The sequence below is a fragment of the Rhynchophorus ferrugineus genome, unplaced genomic scaffold (genome assembly GCF_030347505.1).
Source record: "Rhynchophorus ferrugineus isolate W39M unplaced genomic scaffold, kcgeb_rfMv2 rfM1, whole genome shotgun sequence".
Classification (NCBI taxonomy): Eukaryota; Metazoa; Arthropoda; class Insecta; order Coleoptera; family Curculionidae; genus Rhynchophorus; species Rhynchophorus ferrugineus.
The window spans coordinates 30,754,642-30,773,890 of NW_027472580.1; the positions used below are offsets into that span (position 1 = coordinate 30,754,642).

General features: G+C 31.6%; 1 protein-coding gene across 1 annotated transcript in view; it reads left to right on the top strand.

Moving 5' to 3' along the window:
• The window catches only part of LOC143206685 (uncharacterized), a 216,585-nt gene that overhangs the window by 174,199 nt on the left and 23,137 nt on the right, over nt 1-19,249 (top strand). Inside the window, exons 3-4 of the mRNA XM_076419343.1 lie at nt 4,332-4,492; nt 6,814-7,084. Coding sequence (XP_076275458.1) covers nt 4,332-4,492; nt 6,814-6,830 — 178 coding nt within the window. The 3' untranslated portion in view covers nt 6,831-7,084. The remainder of the gene's footprint in view (nt 1-4,331; nt 4,493-6,813; nt 7,085-19,249) is intronic.

A 19,249-nucleotide genomic window follows, 5' to 3' on the forward strand; every position in this document is an offset into this window, starting at 1 on the left:
AAGCAGATATGGCAAATATATTAGGTTAAATCTAATTTTATCAATAAAAATTAACAAAGGTAATAACAGAAAAAAAAGAGAAATTCATTAATATTAGAATGGCTTGGCAAAGGAATACTGCAACTAAATTTGCCCTATAAAGTAAAGTAAATTACATTACTAGGGAATACCTATTAATTAGATGGATTAAGGCATCCAGGGTGTACCGAAAAAATTTTTAAAAAGTTAAATGTAATTATAATAAAGCAACACTAACCTATAAATTATTGTGGCTGTATAAACAATTGCACTTTATATCCTTCGGTAATATAATATTCTACATATGTGGATTTTACATACCAAAAAATTACCTGCCAATCTTAACTCGTTCTAGAATAATTCTGTATGCAAGCACAGCAAAATACTTGGGCATGACACTAAATGAACACAAGTGGAAATATCATATTAAGATGAAAAGAGTAGAACTTTGTATAAAGCTCAGAAAATGTGGTGGTTGCTTGAACAGCAATCCGAATTACGACTTTAAAAAAATATATATTATATCAAATTATCAGATTATTTTAAAGCCAGTGGTAGATGTGATCCTGCAACTATGGGGCTTAAGATTTAAGGTTATGACAAAAATATTTAATGTCGGTATGATCCACACTTATGGAAAAAAGTTCTTCGCATTTTAGTTCAAGCGCCATGATATATTAGAATTGAAAACATCCACAAAGATCTAAGGATACCGAAGTTCAGCGAATAAATTAAACAGTTACTACGGCGAACAGCGAACTACGGACTGAAATTTGAAGAGACAAAAACACACTGAATTAGTACTATTGAGTTATATGTGGAAATTTACCAATATTTCTTTAAATCAATCAACATAACTTTAAAAGTAAAATTTACTAAATAGTGAATAACTAATTGTAATATGTAAATTACAGTTATGTATAAATACATTATAATTATGTAAGGTGCTAGGCTAACAGTTATCTCTGAATTAATTATATTATATTATGTTTATATTGAAAAGAATACCCACTGTTTTGATATATTTCACATATTTAAACTCGAATAGAATTGGTAGCACTGTATGTAGACTATTTCTTTTAAGTTTTGTTTTATAACATTTTTATTTGACACGCTTAGTACAATCTTAATTTACAATTAATTTATTACTACTTTTCCTATGTACTTGGATTAATTAACAAGCAAGACAAGTGCGAGAAAATACATCAGTATGTATTCCTCAATTATACAATTATAATTATTTATTAATTATCAACCTATAGCTATAGTTTACACTAATATTACACACTAAATGTTCACACAAGTTCGTATGGTTTTGTTCGTTTCAATCTCCTGACATCCTGCAGTCCAGCAGTTGTATTGCTTCCACGTTAGTATGATTTAATAATCTTCTTTCGTGTTTTAAGGCGAAATCCTGCACAACTTCGCAAATCCATTTGATTTCCAGGTCATCGTGCAGTTCTTCATTGGTTACATAGCGATAGGCATTGGTAATCAATCGAAGAACCTTGTTTTGACAGCGCTGTATGACTAACTGATTTGAATTTTTAGTGCAACCCCATATTTGCACCCCATAGGTCCAAATTGGCGTTATAATTGTATTATAGATCAACATCTTTGATTTTAGATCAAGTTGAGAGTATCTTCCGACTAACCAGTATAGTTGTTTTATTTTGGTTCTAATGTATTTTGTTTTTTGTCTAACATGATGCTTCCAATATTTCTTTTAAGTGAATAAAAAATTATATAGTTCTTCTTTTTGTTGAGAGACTTCAGTATTAATATTCAGTTTAGTTGCATCACAATAAGAAGATTTCCAATAAAAACTAGAACAACTTAATATTTATTGTCAATAGTTACCTCTCTGGCATATTTTTTTCTGGAAAGAAGGGGTTTTATTAACTAGTTTCTGATCGAAACTACTGATTAGGGACGTAGTCTCTTTCTGACTGAGTATTTATTTGCTTTGACATTTTTAATCAGTGTAACCTTCCTTGTTTCATATCACTAATGTTTTGAAGGGTTTTACAGACATTTGATTCGCTTACATGCTCGGACGCATCAGACACCTTCTTTTGACTAAAATAAAATTAGAAAAAAAATTTTTCTAACATTAAATCGAATTTACACACTGCAATAGGCAGAACATTATATATCTTGATGACGTGTGTTCATTACTATTTTGGATAGACTATATAATCCTTCCGACAAGACCACCAATATTTACAGTTCTCTCAATGTTGTTATCTGTAGTGAGATAGGTAGTATCTTTAGCAAATGTGGCCATTGTTACACCTTCATACTTCAGGATATCGTTTGTGCAAAGTAAATTTAACGTAGTTTCAAGTCCGAATATTCGTCGCCGTAGCATATTCTAAAGTGAAGTGATGAGTTGGAATGAGCAATTGGTTTGAGACGGTTTAAGAACAACTTCTCGAATAACTTGGATGTTGGTCTATATGGGGTTTTATGGCTCTGAGATTTACTTAGTTAAGTGATCATAATAATTTCTGCAATCTTTCTTGGCAGCTATACTATGAGGCCTTTTTGGTACTGAACTTTTCCAAATTTCATTGAAAGTTTCCTTTTGACCTCCAAAAAATGTGTCTTCCACTATGATATCCGATATATTGACTAGATAGCCTGAAAGTTCTAAAACTAAAACATTAAACTACACGTAGTAAAAAAATAGTGGATTAATTAAATTTAGAACATTTTTGCGTCCAACAAAGACAACAAACGGTTTGGAACCGAGGAACTTTATGAGAACGAAGGAGAATATATTTGCCGTCACCGGGATGGATGATCTGAAAGGGCACTGTCTCATTCATTGAACGTATGATCACATTAACCACAACCATACCAGCATATATTATATTCAAAGTTATTTTATATATACGTCATCTAAATCTGTGACTTTAAAATGCTGCCGCATCAACTCTGAATTTTAGTTCAGTTAGGCTTCGACATACAACATTGAATTTATATTTTTTAAAGCTATTTCACAAAAATTTGTTATATTATCGACGTGCCAATATCGCGGGATAAAATAAGAGTTTAAAAATTAACAACTAATCAAAAGAAGAGGTTAAGAGAGCACTACTGACAGTATAATAAAACAATTTTCTGGGGCATAAAATATTGCCTTGGCCCGTCTATTCATATAGGAACATCTGGAATTTAAGTTATACAGTCATCCCAAGCTATTATAAGTATTTAAAGGGCCCTCATGTTCTTCCTCTTCACAATTTCCTAAAGTCTAACGAGATGAAAAAAATTAACTTATGCTAAACGATTCAAATGACTTCTAAAACATACTAGCCGAGGATGTGTATTCCTGAATTCATTAGCTGGATCCAAAAGAAAACTATCTTGATTAAATAGCCTTAAGCCAATATATTTATAAGGATAATTAGACTTTTTTTCTTTGATGGAAAGAACCCCTCAAGGTAGTTATTAAATTAGTGACACTTTAACAAATTTGTTCTTACTTAGGTAATAAATTTTACACCAAAATTCCTCGTGTATAGAATATCGGTTAACGTACTCTTAATAGATTCACTTTACTTTTTGTACTAACCGACTTATAAACTACTAATGAACTAATAATTTAATCTCTAAACGCACTAGTCCTTATGACAGCCATACTGAAAATGGCGCCAAAATAAATAAATAACAAACGTACCATAGAAACAAAGTGAGTCAATAAGATTCCGTCGCGGTTTATAGCGTAGCGATTAAAGCAAGTAATAAGTTAAAAGTAGCGACATCTACATGTTGGACGTCGCGAAACATTTATCCAAAATTTCCTATTTAGTTAAATCTCTATTTCTCTATGACTATAATAAAATGAGAAGGAAAATATCGTCTGATTCTGAAACGAATTTACAAATAGCGGCAGGCAATACATTATAAACATCTTGATGATGCATGTGCAAAAAAACTTTGAATAGACTATGAGTGTAATATAGAGTGTTATTTTTAATAAGCGCGATATTAAGATTCATGTGAATTGTTATTGATGTAATCCAATCCATATTGTACTTTTTAAAGTCACTGGTTTTATAATGATTTGACGCTAAGGAATATTATTCAAAAAATTGAGATGCAATTCTACAAATATGCAGCAATAAAAAATACTAATATAAATTAAGGTCGATAAATCACTGTTCGTAGCACGACATGAATGTTAATATTCTTCAATCAATAGACTTCAATTTAAAAATATATATATAGTGCTTTTTAACGAGCTGCATTATGCGATGCGATGCGCGTACTTTTTCAATATGGAATCAATTTTATAATTGTTTCAGGTGGCCGAGAGCCAATTATAGGCAGACATGCGATGCAGCTGATTCTAGCACCAAACAAACCGTCAGATTTGGATATGTACGGAATGGAAACATAAATTCTGCATTACTTCGGGCCGGTGTGGAATTTCCATTTTCCATTTGGAGATGTTTGAATTGGAAAGGTAGATATTGACTTATATATGACGGATAGAGCAGGATTTACATATTAGCGTGCCTTTAGTTTTTTATTAAATTAATCATTTAGCCGAATTGATTGCTAATATTTTCTCTTGTTTACAAAATTAATTATTAATTTGTATTCGATCGGATTTTATCCAATAAGTCACGATTTTGTAGAGTACCGGTCATAAATGGGGACAGTTTTAAATAACATTTATTTTTTATTTTTTTGAAATTTTTTAAATATATATTTTAAAGTTTCCTTTTACCAACTATGGGTTAATCTGGACTGGGCCTGAAGTTTTAACGTGGGCTCCGAACCACGGTCCTCACAGCATTAAACCTACCGACTGGCGAGTGACCATCTTTACAAAATAATCCCAGAAGACATCCGGTCTTACCCATCCTGGTTACTGGCGTGACTGGGATCATTTTCCTTGTCGGATTTTACACTCTTGCCTAGAACATTCACAAATTTTAAACAATCACAAACATAAATTTACGACCATGCCCCAGCAGGATTCAAAACTGCGGCTATCGCAACAGTAGGATGACCGTCCCATCACCTTTACCACTGCGCCGGCATAACATTTATTTACATTTTCTGTTTTATATAAATTCCCTTATATATTAATATTAATATGGAAAGTAAAATATTACAAAATAAGTACTAATACATTTTTATATTAAGGTTTCTTATCTCTAAAAAAATTAATTCAGATTCGATGTAAATTTGGACGACTCTCCTGGATTATGTTATTTTTTATCGCCAGTCACTATACATCGGAGAAAACTTTTCCTTTTTGTCTACAGGTTAATGGATCTGTGATGTTTAAATTGTCTAAGTTTTCAGTCAATTTCACTTTCTTCGCACATGTGGAAACAGTTGATTCATAATCTAGTAAGCTCTTTAAAGATTCCTTGGAACTTTGAATCGAGCTTTCCAACAGATGTTGTTAATTAATAAGCATTCAAGCACCTCACATCATAAGTTCTCGGGAATTCAAGATAGGTTCAGTATTATTTGATATACTAATTTTTTTTTCAAAAAATATTAGCTCTATTTTGTCTCTTCATTTTGCTCCGCTTATGTCAATTGGGTTAAATATTTCCACAGATTATTAAAAACGCAGAAAATTCTTGATATTTAACCATTAACTCATAAAAAAATTAAGATAGTATTCGCAAAGTTATATCAGTATCAAAAGCAAAAATCTTGTCATACAATTCCTTTAATAATAAATTTTTATTTTTATATTCGTTAGTTAAAATTTATACCCCAGAAACATTTTCAATTATATAAATAATATAATCCACCAGCAAAGTACAAAATGGACTGTTTTACAGTTAAGTTTAGTACATCGATGTTACTAAGGCCAAAAATGCATAAAACAATCATCGCAGAATTTCTTCGTATTACTAAATAGTATCTCTATAATATTACTAAAAACTTAAATATGAATAATACATATTAAATCCGACAGGGCATCAACAATACTTCTCAATCTGTTGTTCAGATTTCTCCTCTAGATACAGTCGTATACCTGGATGCCCTATGCCCTTGCAGACTTTTGGATTTGTTATATATTGCATTATTTTATTATGTGTTGGCAAGGTAGAATTTCTCCGAAATCTACATTTGCAATTTCAATTTCAAACTCTTAACACTAACGTTCACTCTCACATTTATTTTTGGTAATTCCAAGTAGGCATCCCTATTATTGACTCTCGTGTCTGGTATAAAGGTATTTGCATCAAATCAAGATCACTGTTGTGAACTGTAATCAACCAATAATATGAATTTAACATAATTAATTTATATTTTCAGTGCATTCATAAATTAGTTTGAGGCTTGCCAAGTATTGTACTTCATTTCATTCAGTTTCTTGTGTGTTTAATGAAGGGGTTATCAAATTTAAGAAGATAGTCAAAAATAAAATCGAAGCTCATCATTAATATTATCGGACATTGAGGGCCATGTAATGTGACTTGACATATTGTAAAGTTTTATAGAAAATAATACGAGAGAAGAAAAGAGGACTTGTTAAGGAGTTAACGTTATTGAAACTAAGATAGAGGAGATATGCAAATGAACAATTGAAAGAAATACAAATAGACTGAAAGTAAAGTATTTGTTATAATTAATTGATTTAGAACAGATTTAGAAAGTACAGTTCTGAAGAAGACTGGATTTAATTTATCAAACTATTTACCTGTTATTAAACAAGACACCTAGTGATCCATTTTACGTTCGCGGTTCCATAACCAAAGCAATTTTGTTTTATATACTTACATTGACATATATTATTTTTATTATTTTCAGAGGCTTCTATTACGTGACAATGAAGCCCAAGTAGTTACCGGCACCATTTATCATGGTTACCAAACAAGTTATCTTGGTAGCCCCATCCTTGCACAATAGTAGCTGCAATCATCCCCGGTACCATAACATCTCGTTCTGGTCAACTGTGTCCGCCAGCGATTTAATTCAGTCTCTCGTGGTCCTTCTGCTAACATTCGGGATATTGTTCGCGAATCTTTTACTTATCTGCGTTATCAATAGTCGAAGGTACTCCAAGTATATTCACTCACAGGTAAGTCGTCGTCCTTTTATATTAAAATTTATATTTATGTAACTTTATATGATAAAAATATTGTCAACAGTATTTCTGGTTATATACTACCATGCGTATTTATTGCTGAGTTTACACGTCAAGTGTTGTAGTTTATATTTCCGTGTACACATAGCATTATATATATTGGTCTGAGACGGTTAAAATGAGCGATCACTGAAATATGTGATCTCCCTGACTTCGAAAGAGGGCAAATAATTGGTGTAACATTTAACGATGGACAGCTTATCCAAAACATGGTTGTTGAGATACGGGAGTGAAAATAATGTTGTAAATTAAATAACATTTTGTCTCTTGTTTGTGTAAATTTATACCCAAAGACGAGTTGTTTGATTTATAATATATATATATATATATATATATATATATATATATATATATATATATATATATATATATATATATATATATATTTAAAGATATTAATTAATACGTCATGGGAAAAGGATTATGATTCAGATCGCATGTACTTACTCTTAACGAAACTCTAGTTTGGCTAATATAGGTAGGAATTCTACCGATTGCGCTTTAACAATTCTTATTTCAATATTTTTTTCACTACTTTCAATACAATCCTTCTTCAATTAATTTAATACTTTCTTCCATCAGTTCAATAGAATATTCCTTCAATTATTTAAATAATTTCTTCAATTAGTTCAATACAATACTTGTCATTGTCGTTGCAAGTTCAGTCTTCTATATTAATGCAAATTCTTCATTGTCGATATAAATTCTTCACTATCGATGTAAATTCCCTTCTCTCGATTTTTTTTTGGTTCTGATTTACCAGCTGAAAAGGTTTCCTTGCTGATGTTAACACAATTTATAAGAGAGGATTGCCCGTGAAGGCGCTTTATTTTTGGGTATGAGAAAATTTGCGTCATGAAGAACCGCTTTTAGGGGGATAGTCTTCGGGGTTACCTGATTGGGAACGCCTCTGACAGGGATCTGATGTGGGAATTGTTGGAGAGAGCTGAAGTTGCATGGAAATTCTTGTATAAGGAGAAAACAAACCGACTTATTTCTGGTTGTCATTTTTCCGATGAATTTGGGTATTTCTAACAAACCATGGCGCGTTCAGAGTTTGCTTGAGAAGTTTATTTTGCATTAACTGAACCTTTTCCACTAGTTCAGGCCTGATAAACCGATACCAAGTGTTAGATCCATAAAACATGACGGGTCTGATAAGCAGCTTGTAAAGCAAAACTTTAATTATCTGAGACAATTTACTTTTTCTACAGATGAGAGGGTACTGTGGCGACACCGTAGTCTTTGAAGATTGCTTTATTTATCTGTGATGACCATAGGAATATACGGTCAAAGATGAGGCCGAGATATGTGGCATTTTCTCGCCACGAGATTGATGTCTCTCTGATTGTGAAAGATTATGGCCTGGGTTTTTTGGGGGTTGATTTGCAACCTCCAGAAATTTAACCATTGGTCTGTGGCATTTAACTGTATTTGAAGTTTTCTCTGACCGGCACCTACAGAATGGGAACTGGTGAAGAAAGCTGTGTCATCCGCGTATTGGGCGGTTTCCATATCTTTCTTCATTGGGATGTCTGACATGAACAGGTTGAATAATGCTGGGGCTAATTTGGAACCTTGGAGGACTCCTGCTTTGACTGATTTAGGGCTGGAGAGTGTATTACCGATCTTTACTTTACTTTACCCTCCTCTCGTTGTCGATGCGCAGTGTTTTATCGCTATCCTCCCTCGTGTTCTTGGTGGTGGTGGACAAGGCTGGTCCAAGAAACCCTTTTCTGCACCCCGATTCGCCGAGAATATCGGGGTGGGGAACACTCTTCCAGCTAAAGAAAATTCCACGATTTTGGATCTTCTTGATATTTATGGTTATGAGGGGCCACAAGGAGTCCTCTATCATCATCTAGTATCATCTTTGTTGAATACATGTGTTCTCTTTACTTGGTATCTATTTGGCTGTCTAATTTCACCAGACCTTCAAAATAATGCGACGTTATGTTTTGTATCAGGTCATAATTCTTTTCCCATAATAAATTAAACCCTCTAACAATAGAACCGAAAGAATTCTACAATTAACGTAACTTAAATTTTACATGACTATCCCAACACTTAATAATAAATTTGCGTCGCAACAATGGTAAAACATCATTGACGAAGAGATTATTAAAATATCAGACAACATAAAACTATAGCGGCAAAAATGATACTAGTTTCAACTTGATTAGAATGATACTGTTTCTACAAATACTGTACGGCGGGAGCATCATAAAGCTAACATTCATGGAAGGACCGCGATTGCGAAATCCTTTATAACGAAAGGCAATGCTAAGCTACAATAGCAGGTCAATTGAAATGTCCCCGGCCTACTATAGTAATACACATTTTTTTATCAAAATTAGTTTTTTTATTCAAAATAGTTCCCCTCAAGTGTGATACAATGATTATATCGACTCTCCAACTTTGCGATACTTTTATTGTAGTACGATTTGTCATTTGCTTCAAAATAGGCCTCAGTTTCATTGATCACCTCTTCATTCAACGAACATTTCTTCCCAGCGAGCATACTTTTGAGATCTGAGAACAGGAAATAGTTGCTGGGGGCCAGATCTGGAGAATACGGTGGATGAGGAAGCAATTCGAAGTCCATTTCATGGATTTTTGCCATCGTTTTCAATGACTTGTGACACGGTGCATTGTCTTGGTGAAGCACCACTTTCTATATCTTCCAATGCGGCCGTTTTTCGGCGAGTTCATACCTCAATGGCCCAATAACGCCATGTAATAGTCGCTGTTGATGTCAATGCGCATCCCAAAATATAGACGCCATAACCCTGCCAGCCGACTGTTGTGTTGCGCTTTCCCACCCTTTGGAGCGGGTTCATCGTGTGCAGTCCACTCGGATGACTGTCGATTGGACTTCGGAGTGAAATGATGAAGCCATGTTTCATTCATCGTCCATATCGACGCAAAAACTCGGGTTTATTATGCTTGATCATCTTCAAACACTGCTCCGAATCATCAATTCTTTGTTGTTTTTGAAAAGTGAGCTCGCGCGGCACTCACTATGCACAGAGCTTTCTCATACCCAATTATTCGTGAATGATATGATATACACGTTCAGTTTATATCTTCGGAGTATCTGCTATTTCATTCAGTTTCAATTTAGGGTCACTCAAAATTATTTTCTGGATTTTTTAATGTTTTCCTCGGTAACAACTTCTTTTGGTCGTCCACTTCCTGCACTGTCTTCGGTGCTCATTTCACTACGTCTAAACTTAGCATACCAATCCTTGATGGTTAAATATCCTGGGACAGTGTCTAGAAAACCGGCATCAAGCCGAGTTCCTGCTTCAACTGTATCTTTTCCTTTCAAAAAGCAATATTTTATCAACACGCGAAATTCCTTTTTATCCATTTTTTCACAATAACAAAAGTTGCTTCACTCAATATGCTATAATTCCCAAACTAATTATCTGACAGCTGTCAAATTTATACACGCATCTATTGAGGATTAGGGCTAACTAAAAAACGTATAGATTTATTTCTAGCAGCGCCATCTGTTTGTCAGGCCGGAGACTTTTCAATTCACCTGTTAAAAGCGGTGCAATTATCCTAAAATCTTGATCCGTAATCCGATGAATACATGTTTACATTGTTTCTACAAACGGCCGGATTTATCTATGGAGGACCTCAAAAGAGAGCCGAAATTAAGCCTATCCTCCGGACTGCCTTCTTCCTACAGCCAACAGTTCTACAGTCAAATGTTCAGTGGCCGAGTTAGTATAAATTAATATTTCGAAATCCTTATTGCTGAAGTTCTTCTATGACTAACATATTGCTGCCAGACACTGCCGTATTCCGATATGATAATAATAATATATCATTGAAGTAATTGGTGGATGTTTTGGTAGAAAAAACTACAAAGTGTCTCTTTTCTCTTTAATCTCTGTTTTTCAAATGTCATTTAGAGAACTTTGTATGGAAATCACCACTTGTAATATGTCGAAGAACATTGCTCCTGATATACAGTAGAGTTTCAAGATTACTTGGTGATTTTTCTATTGGTTCACAAATTGATTTCCCCAACACGCTCTTTGAAGTTAAAAGAAAATATATTATTCATGCGTTAGCAAAATTATACATAATAGCTCTATTGTAATGAGTATATTTAGAGGACAGCGTATTGTGATGAGTTCTGATTCTCATTTTATATTAAACCTATTAATATTAAATAGCGAACCTTTTACTTTATTGATAAAAAGAAATTTTGACTTAAATAAATTGATATAGCACTACATAAATATTAATACTTATTAGGTATAATCTATTGTATCTTAGTGTTACATTGGATGAACACTGCTCGCAAATATAATAGCACACGGTACACATATTATGTCTACTTATTATTACGCCTCCAACTATCAACTATGTTTTCAAAGCCCAAACCTAAAGCTTATTTATTACACTGCTATTTTGAAACACAAACTCTATTAATTCACAAATTGACCTCTTCAACTTGCTCTTTGAAGTTAAAAGAAAATATATTATTCATGCGTTAGCAAAATTATACATAATAGCCCTATTATAATGAATATATTTAGAGGACAGCGTATTTTCATGAGTTATGATCCACTTTTTATACTAAACCTATTAAAATTAAATAGCGAACCTTTTACTTTATTGATAAAGAGAAATTTTACCTAAATTGATTGGTGTATAACACTATATAAATATTAATAATTAATAGGTATAATCTATTGCATCTTAGTGTTAGATTGAGTGAACACTGCTGGCAAAGGTAATAAGATTTATATTGCGCATATTACTTATAGGGTCAGTTTTCAAATATATGAGTAGATATTAAAGACAGTATTAGTCGAATAATTAGAGTATTAGATTATTAATAATTAGAGTTTAACTGTTTAGCTTATAAAATATGTATATTAATTACATATGTTAGCAATAAAAATAAATTAATTGCTCTATAAAAATGTAATAAAGTGGCATTAAATAAGCCATTAAATGGAACATAATATAGTGATATATTTAACAGAAAAGTTTTTGTTCTGCAACATTAGACAAGATGATATTTCTTTTTATGTCCTTTTGGCCTGCTCCCAAAAATGTAAATATTCGTATATAGTTTAGACTCTTTTAAGGACATTCGTTATTCAATTTTAAACATGTTTTAAATATGTTTAATTGTTGTAGTTACTTTTCGGTTTGTATATGGAATACCTCTGTTATGACAATTACTACCTCTTTACATGTTGAAAACGAAAATTAAAAAAGCCATAAGTAAGCGGGAACTAAGTCTTGCTAATATGCTGTACCCTGAACAATGGTAAAGCAGAGAGTTTTTCATCAATTTTTTTATTTAATAGCACACGGTACACATATTACATCTACTTATTATCACGCCTCCAACTATCAACTATGTTTTCAAAGCCCAAGCCTAAAGCTTATTTATTACGCTGCTATTTTGAAACACAAACTCTATTAATTCACAAATTGACCTCTTCAACTTGCTCTTTGAAGTTAAAAGAGAATATATTATTCATGCGTTAGCCAAATTATACATAATAGCCCTATTATAATGAATATATTTAGAGGACAGCGTAATTTGATGAGTTATGATCCACTTTTTATACTAAACCTACTAAAATTAAATAGCGAACCTTTTACTTTATTGATAAAGAGAAATTTTACCTAAATTGATTGGTGTATAACACTATATAAATATTAATAATTAATAGGTATAATCTATTGCATCTTAGTGTTAGATTGGGTGAACACTGCTCGCAAAGGTAATAAGATTTATATTGCGCATACTACTTATATGATCCGTTTTCAAAAATATGAACAGATTTTAAAGACAGTATTGGTCTAATAATTAGATTATTAATAATTAGATTTTAACTGTATAGCTTATAAAATATGTATGCTAATTACATATATTAGCAATAAAAATAAATTATTTGCTCTACAAAAATCTAATAAAATTAAACAAGCCATATAATGGAACACAATGTAGTGATATATTTAACAGAAAAGTTTTTGTTCTGGAACATTAGAAAAGATGATATTTCTTTTTTGTCCTTTTGACCTGCTCCCAAAAATGTAGGTATTCGTATATTGAAAATGTTGTAAGTAAGCGGGAACTAAATCTTACTAATAAGCTGTACCCTGAACACTGGTAAAGCAGGCCGTTTCGCATAATTTTTTTTTATTTAATAGCACACGTTACACATATTACATCTAGTTATTATTATGCCTCCAACTGTCAATCATGTTTTCAAGGACCAGGCCTAAGACCTATTTATTACACTTCTATTTTGAAATACAAACTCCTGTTATATCCACCGTTCTCGAGCAGTTGTAATACTTTGACGTTTATAATATTCATTCGTATTTCAAATTCATGAATTCATTTTGTAAACAATTCACTGCTGTTATTTAAATATTGATTTGCTTTGGTATATATACTTGCTTATCGTTCTTAATTTGACAAGGAATTAAAATATTTTCGCTGTCTGTGCCGTTATCTAACCAAAATTTCCACACTAAGATAATATTTAGGGTATACCAGGCGGATAAGGGGGTAAATAACACGTCTGATACACCGTAATAATTCACGTTCTTGTGATAATCTTTTCGTGCTCGACCATGGAAAGTTAAATTACCAATTAGAGCGGTGGAGGGTCCACCGAAATGCTTAGTCATCGCTGGGGTGCTCGTCAACTCACTTAAAACTTTAAATTAACGAATGCTCACTCAGAAAATTAACAATTTATTAAATACCGAAACTTTGATTGTCCCGAGAATGACTGTAACGATATTTTCGCTTAGTAGATGATAAAAGTCTACAACACCGGTCATTTAGCTGATTTATTTCGTGTTGTCGTTTTGTTTCTCGAACGGGTCGGAAATGCGAATTAAAATTGGCAATTCATTAAACATTTTTAGATTCTCGTTTTATTAGCTGTACTTTTTTATAGTACAGCGTTCTTAAATAGCAAGATGTAATAATCTACGGGTGAAACTCGAGTAAGGAAAATATTTGGAGTTTGCATGAAGCATTTTACCTTAAGATATCTGAATTAGGGACTGATATATCTTGATATTTTTAGCATAATAATGCGAAATATCTTCAAAAGACTCTATTTTAGCACGTTGTATATTGTTTTAAATTGTATAAAAAGTTCAAGAATATAGTTCATCACCTTAAATTCTTGTAGGTGAATTGGTTGGCGCAGTTTTTCAACGCGATAGGACGGTCCTCCTACTGTTGTAATAGTCACGGGTTTGAATCCTACTGGGACATATGCTGTAAAATTATTTTTGTTACTTTTTTGTAATTATTAATGCCCATAAGACTATATTGCATTCTTGCTATATCCAATAAAGAAAATCACCCTGGGATATCGTCTTTTGGAGTGATCTCTAACTTCTAACATGGTTTTATTCTGAGAACCATGGATTGGGCTCTTAGCCGTTTAGCAATAGGTCCATTTCAGATAAGCTCTAGTAAAATAAATTTCTAGGATAGGATTTTGAAAATTTGTGAGATGTAAAGTCACTAACATTAATTAACATCCACATTCAGGTCTAATTGCAACTTACTAGCAGCAGTCTATCAGTATGTAAAAATATCTATTGTTTTTGGATTTTTTTTCAAAATAAGTTTATATTTTTGGTAGATATTATTTTGACTCGTTATCGTCAGTTTTGAAATAGAGTATCGAACTTCGATGTTTAGATTCCTCACCCCAGTTGTCATTTTTTTAAAGAAAATATCGATATCGAAACCTAGAAGAGAAAGGTAACTAAATTTTTTGAGATTGCTTTCTCGGTTATCGGTTTTTCATCATCAATTTTTTCTGGCGAAAATTAAAAAAGGAGACGAAAAAGGTCGATATTAAAAATTAATATCGATCTATTTTGAGACTAGGGTTGCTGCCAAAAAATATCGACATTATTTCAAAAAGTATCAATATTTTTTGTGGTTTTGCGATATATTCATTTATATATATATATATATATATATATATATATATATATATATAGCGACCTTGAGACATATCGAATTTTACATCGTGGAATAACGGTCTACAAAATACCCAGAAATCTAATCCCAGATGTTGAACACGGGCGGGGTGCTAGCATCGCCAACTAGGACCCGATAAGGAATAGCTGGCGGCAACCCCGAGACGTTTATCTGGGAGGTTATTGAAATGTATTTCGAATCATTCAGTGCTCAACCATCGTTTAGTTTAGACGTGCCACCATCGACTGCCCAAGCCTCGTCTCCAGGTAACACCGCTGCCATCCCTTCTATCTAATTGTATTTTTCACATTTTTTTATATAGCCAATATATAACGTACATAATATATACACCACTGTTTCATTTCGTTTTACCTCCATTCACCGAGCCACATCATTTACATAACATAATATGTATATAACATTATACATTAAATGTAATTTATATAAATATTTATATGTTATTCGAATTTGATACATTTTTCCATTGGACTGCAATATTTTGAAGATCTTGCAACATTGATTTTTAAGTTTGTACTAAAGACACAATATTTTTTTGGACGCTTTACATTTTTTATATCACAAATAGGAAGAATTTTTCATTAAAACTGTAACAGTAATCAATAATAATAATAATCTCATTTTGAATGAGAATTTGCAGAATATTCCATTATTACTGACATTAATCTGTAAAGGTATTTACAATAATAAATGAATGCCCATTGGCCTTATTTAAGTCCGTTTATGATTCATACTTTTTCATTATCAATTTTTAAATGCCAATTGTGACATAAAGCAGGTTATCTCGAATACATTCTCATTGAACCACTACATCTTCGAACACGCAACGTAAAATATTTACACATTCTAGGAAGTACTACAGAAATTAACAAACCTATTACAAACATGAAATAATCTGTAAAAAATATAAAGCGTCCAAAAAAATATTGTGTCTTTAGTACAAACTTAAAAATCAATGTTGCAAGATCTTCAAAATATTGCAGTCCAATGGAAAAATGTATCAAATTCGAATAACATATAAATATTTATATAAATTACATTTAATGTATAATGTTATATACATATTATGTTATAACATATGTTATAGTAACTAATTATTATATATTATATGTAAATATTATTAATTAGGTAGTAATTATACATGATCAAATATATTTTCTCCTTTCCCCATATATTTATTATTGGTTAAATATATAAACTAAAGCACAAATGAAAATAATTAAGCTAAAAGCTTTAAATTTGAAAAACATTTATGGTAGTTTGTTAGTAATATTATGAAAACAAGCTAAATAACGTACCATATTTATATCTTTTCTAATTTTTCTTTTTACTCCATGCATATTAAATGGATTTCATTCGAAACATCATTATTTCTATTAACTTCCAACACACAAATTGAATTGCCTCGTTGATTTTATTTATACTGGTGTAAAATAATAAACGTCAAACACGTGCTATCATCCGTATCCAAATTGTGCGAAACGTCCAATTTGTGTGAAATTATTTCGAAATTTTAACGAACTTGAATAGCGTAAATATGATATTGAATATTTTTTTAGTGGTTTTAGTTTTGTCTATCCTTTTCAATGCTTAGTTGTATTCACAGTTATTTTGAATCAAATATATAATTTATGAAAAGCAAGGATCAAAAATAATTATTTTTTTTTAAATTGATTTTATGAAGATCTAGGGTATTGAAACATATTTTTGATAGTATATTTTTTAAATACCAGGGAATCAAGAAATACCTACTGCTTTTTTTTACTGCTACATATACATATGGTTACATAAGAAGCTAATTTTGCGCACTAACCTTCCTGTGTGTGTTCCTGTGTCTTTCGGCGCTCGAACATCTTCGTAACACTTTTTCCACCCTGAGAAACTTTTATCAAATCATGAGGGATCAAACATAACAGGGAACAGACGGTTTTCACAGTTACATATTCATAGAATATTTCATTGATGCTCATCATAGTAATTCCCAAAGATGATTCAATATTGCGGTAAGCCAAATGACGATTTTGCAATACCATATCTCATACACTACCAATATTTTCTGGCAAAATAAACTATCCTGAAATTATTGCACTAATCACCCCTGGGGGAACTGCGGCCACTATTAAATTCATTAAACCAATGTTTCACAGTGGCTAAGCATGGAGCTTCATCACCAAAAGTCGAAGCAAGTTAATTCATGCATACTGTTATTTGTAATCCACTTAATCGGTTATTTTTTTCCATTTCATTTCACTATTCAACATTTTCAAGACCCTGTTAACAACTCAAGGTCAAAGTTCCAGTTGGAAAGGTCAGATGGATCCTAATAACACTTAATACTACCAAAAGCCCAGCATATAGATAAAGTATATTCAAAAGAGTAGTGAAATGGGTGACCTGTCAAGACGTCGCAATGTTGTGCCACAGCAACACTCGGTTTTAGTACATTTTGGCTCTGACGTAACAAAATTTTAATATAAATAAAATAATAAAACAAAAATGTTATGTATTATAATTTATTTTAACATTATAGTATATCTAAGGCATATATTAACGAAGAATTTACAACTACAATTAATTATACAGAAACAATAATTTATTGGGTAGAGCTGTTTTTTTATATATACATTGAAATTTTTTCCACAGTACTATAGATAGGGTTCTAGATGCATTTTTTTATGTAGTGGTATACCACGAAGGCCTAATCAACCTAATTAACAATTGTATTTCTGAGTAGTGTATTTTACTTTCATTAGAGAGGATATTTATGTTTTAGTATTGCTGTTTAGTTCTTGTTTCTTTCTATGCAATGTATCCTTGTAAATTCATTATGATATTACTGTATTTCTCTTTAGTTTGTCCTATTACTGCCTCTATACATCTTTCTTGATAAAAGTACATTTAAACACTGCATTCTCCTTAATGCATTTGCCATATATGCAAAACAGTTAGTTTTATTTATCTCCTCATACATATTAACCAAATGTTCATGTATATTCTGAACAATAACATACATGCCCATAAAGATATCACATTCTATAATACAATTTCCTATAATTAAAATATAACAATTGTATACAGACCTTTAGTTGTTTCCTCCTTCATTACCCTGTCTTGGTAATTGTCAGCATTGAATCATAAACCAACATTCATTAAGTTTTGTTCAATCACTGTCATTTTCAAAAACATTAATCAAGTTAATTACTTATCTGTTTATTTCCAAATAGCAATTGAGGTATCAACTCAATAGGATTAAATATGCAGTGATAGGGAGGAAGACATAGTACTCTATGGCCATAATGTTCAGTAATTTAACTTACCATGTATCTTTTCTTCAGGCTTATTTCTAAAAAAGTAAATTAGAGAAAATGCAACTAAATATATTTACCGAGTAACAATTTGAAATAGTTAATTTTTTAACACGATTTCCTGGAAATTTATTTTATGTAATTTAAGACATTCTTTAATTGCAGCTTTTGTTGATGCACTTCTTGAGACTTTTCCTACCATTGTACTCTAAATATGGTACATTGTACATAACAATAACTGATTTTTCAAACTACTACGAAAACAAGTTATTTCTCATTTCTCCATGCTTAGTCACCCTCAGATAGAAACACTAATTCTGCACCAGGAATAAATACATTCCTGTTTCCAGCATGAAGTACTATATGTCTGCAATGAATTATTAATAAATGTTATGACTAACAAAACCTAATCGATAGTTATCCATCGTTTACCTTTTTCCATCTACTTTTGTTGTCTTTACATTTCATTTTTACGTTTTACGTTTCATATAAATATATAAATTGATATATTAATACTTCCTTAATTTTCTTATATGTTTTTAAACTTGTATTCTTTTAAAAGCAATCTCTGAAACTTCCATTATACCCCTTAGTGGGTTATCGGTACATCACTTGAATCCTATATTACTCAACAGTGAATGAAGGGATGTGCTCAAATAGCTGTATATGTTTTGGCTTTGTATGGATACTTTCCAAACTAACAATTTTCTCTGATACAATTGTATTAAATTATGTTTCGATTGAAAAAACTACTTACTGTTATTTACATTT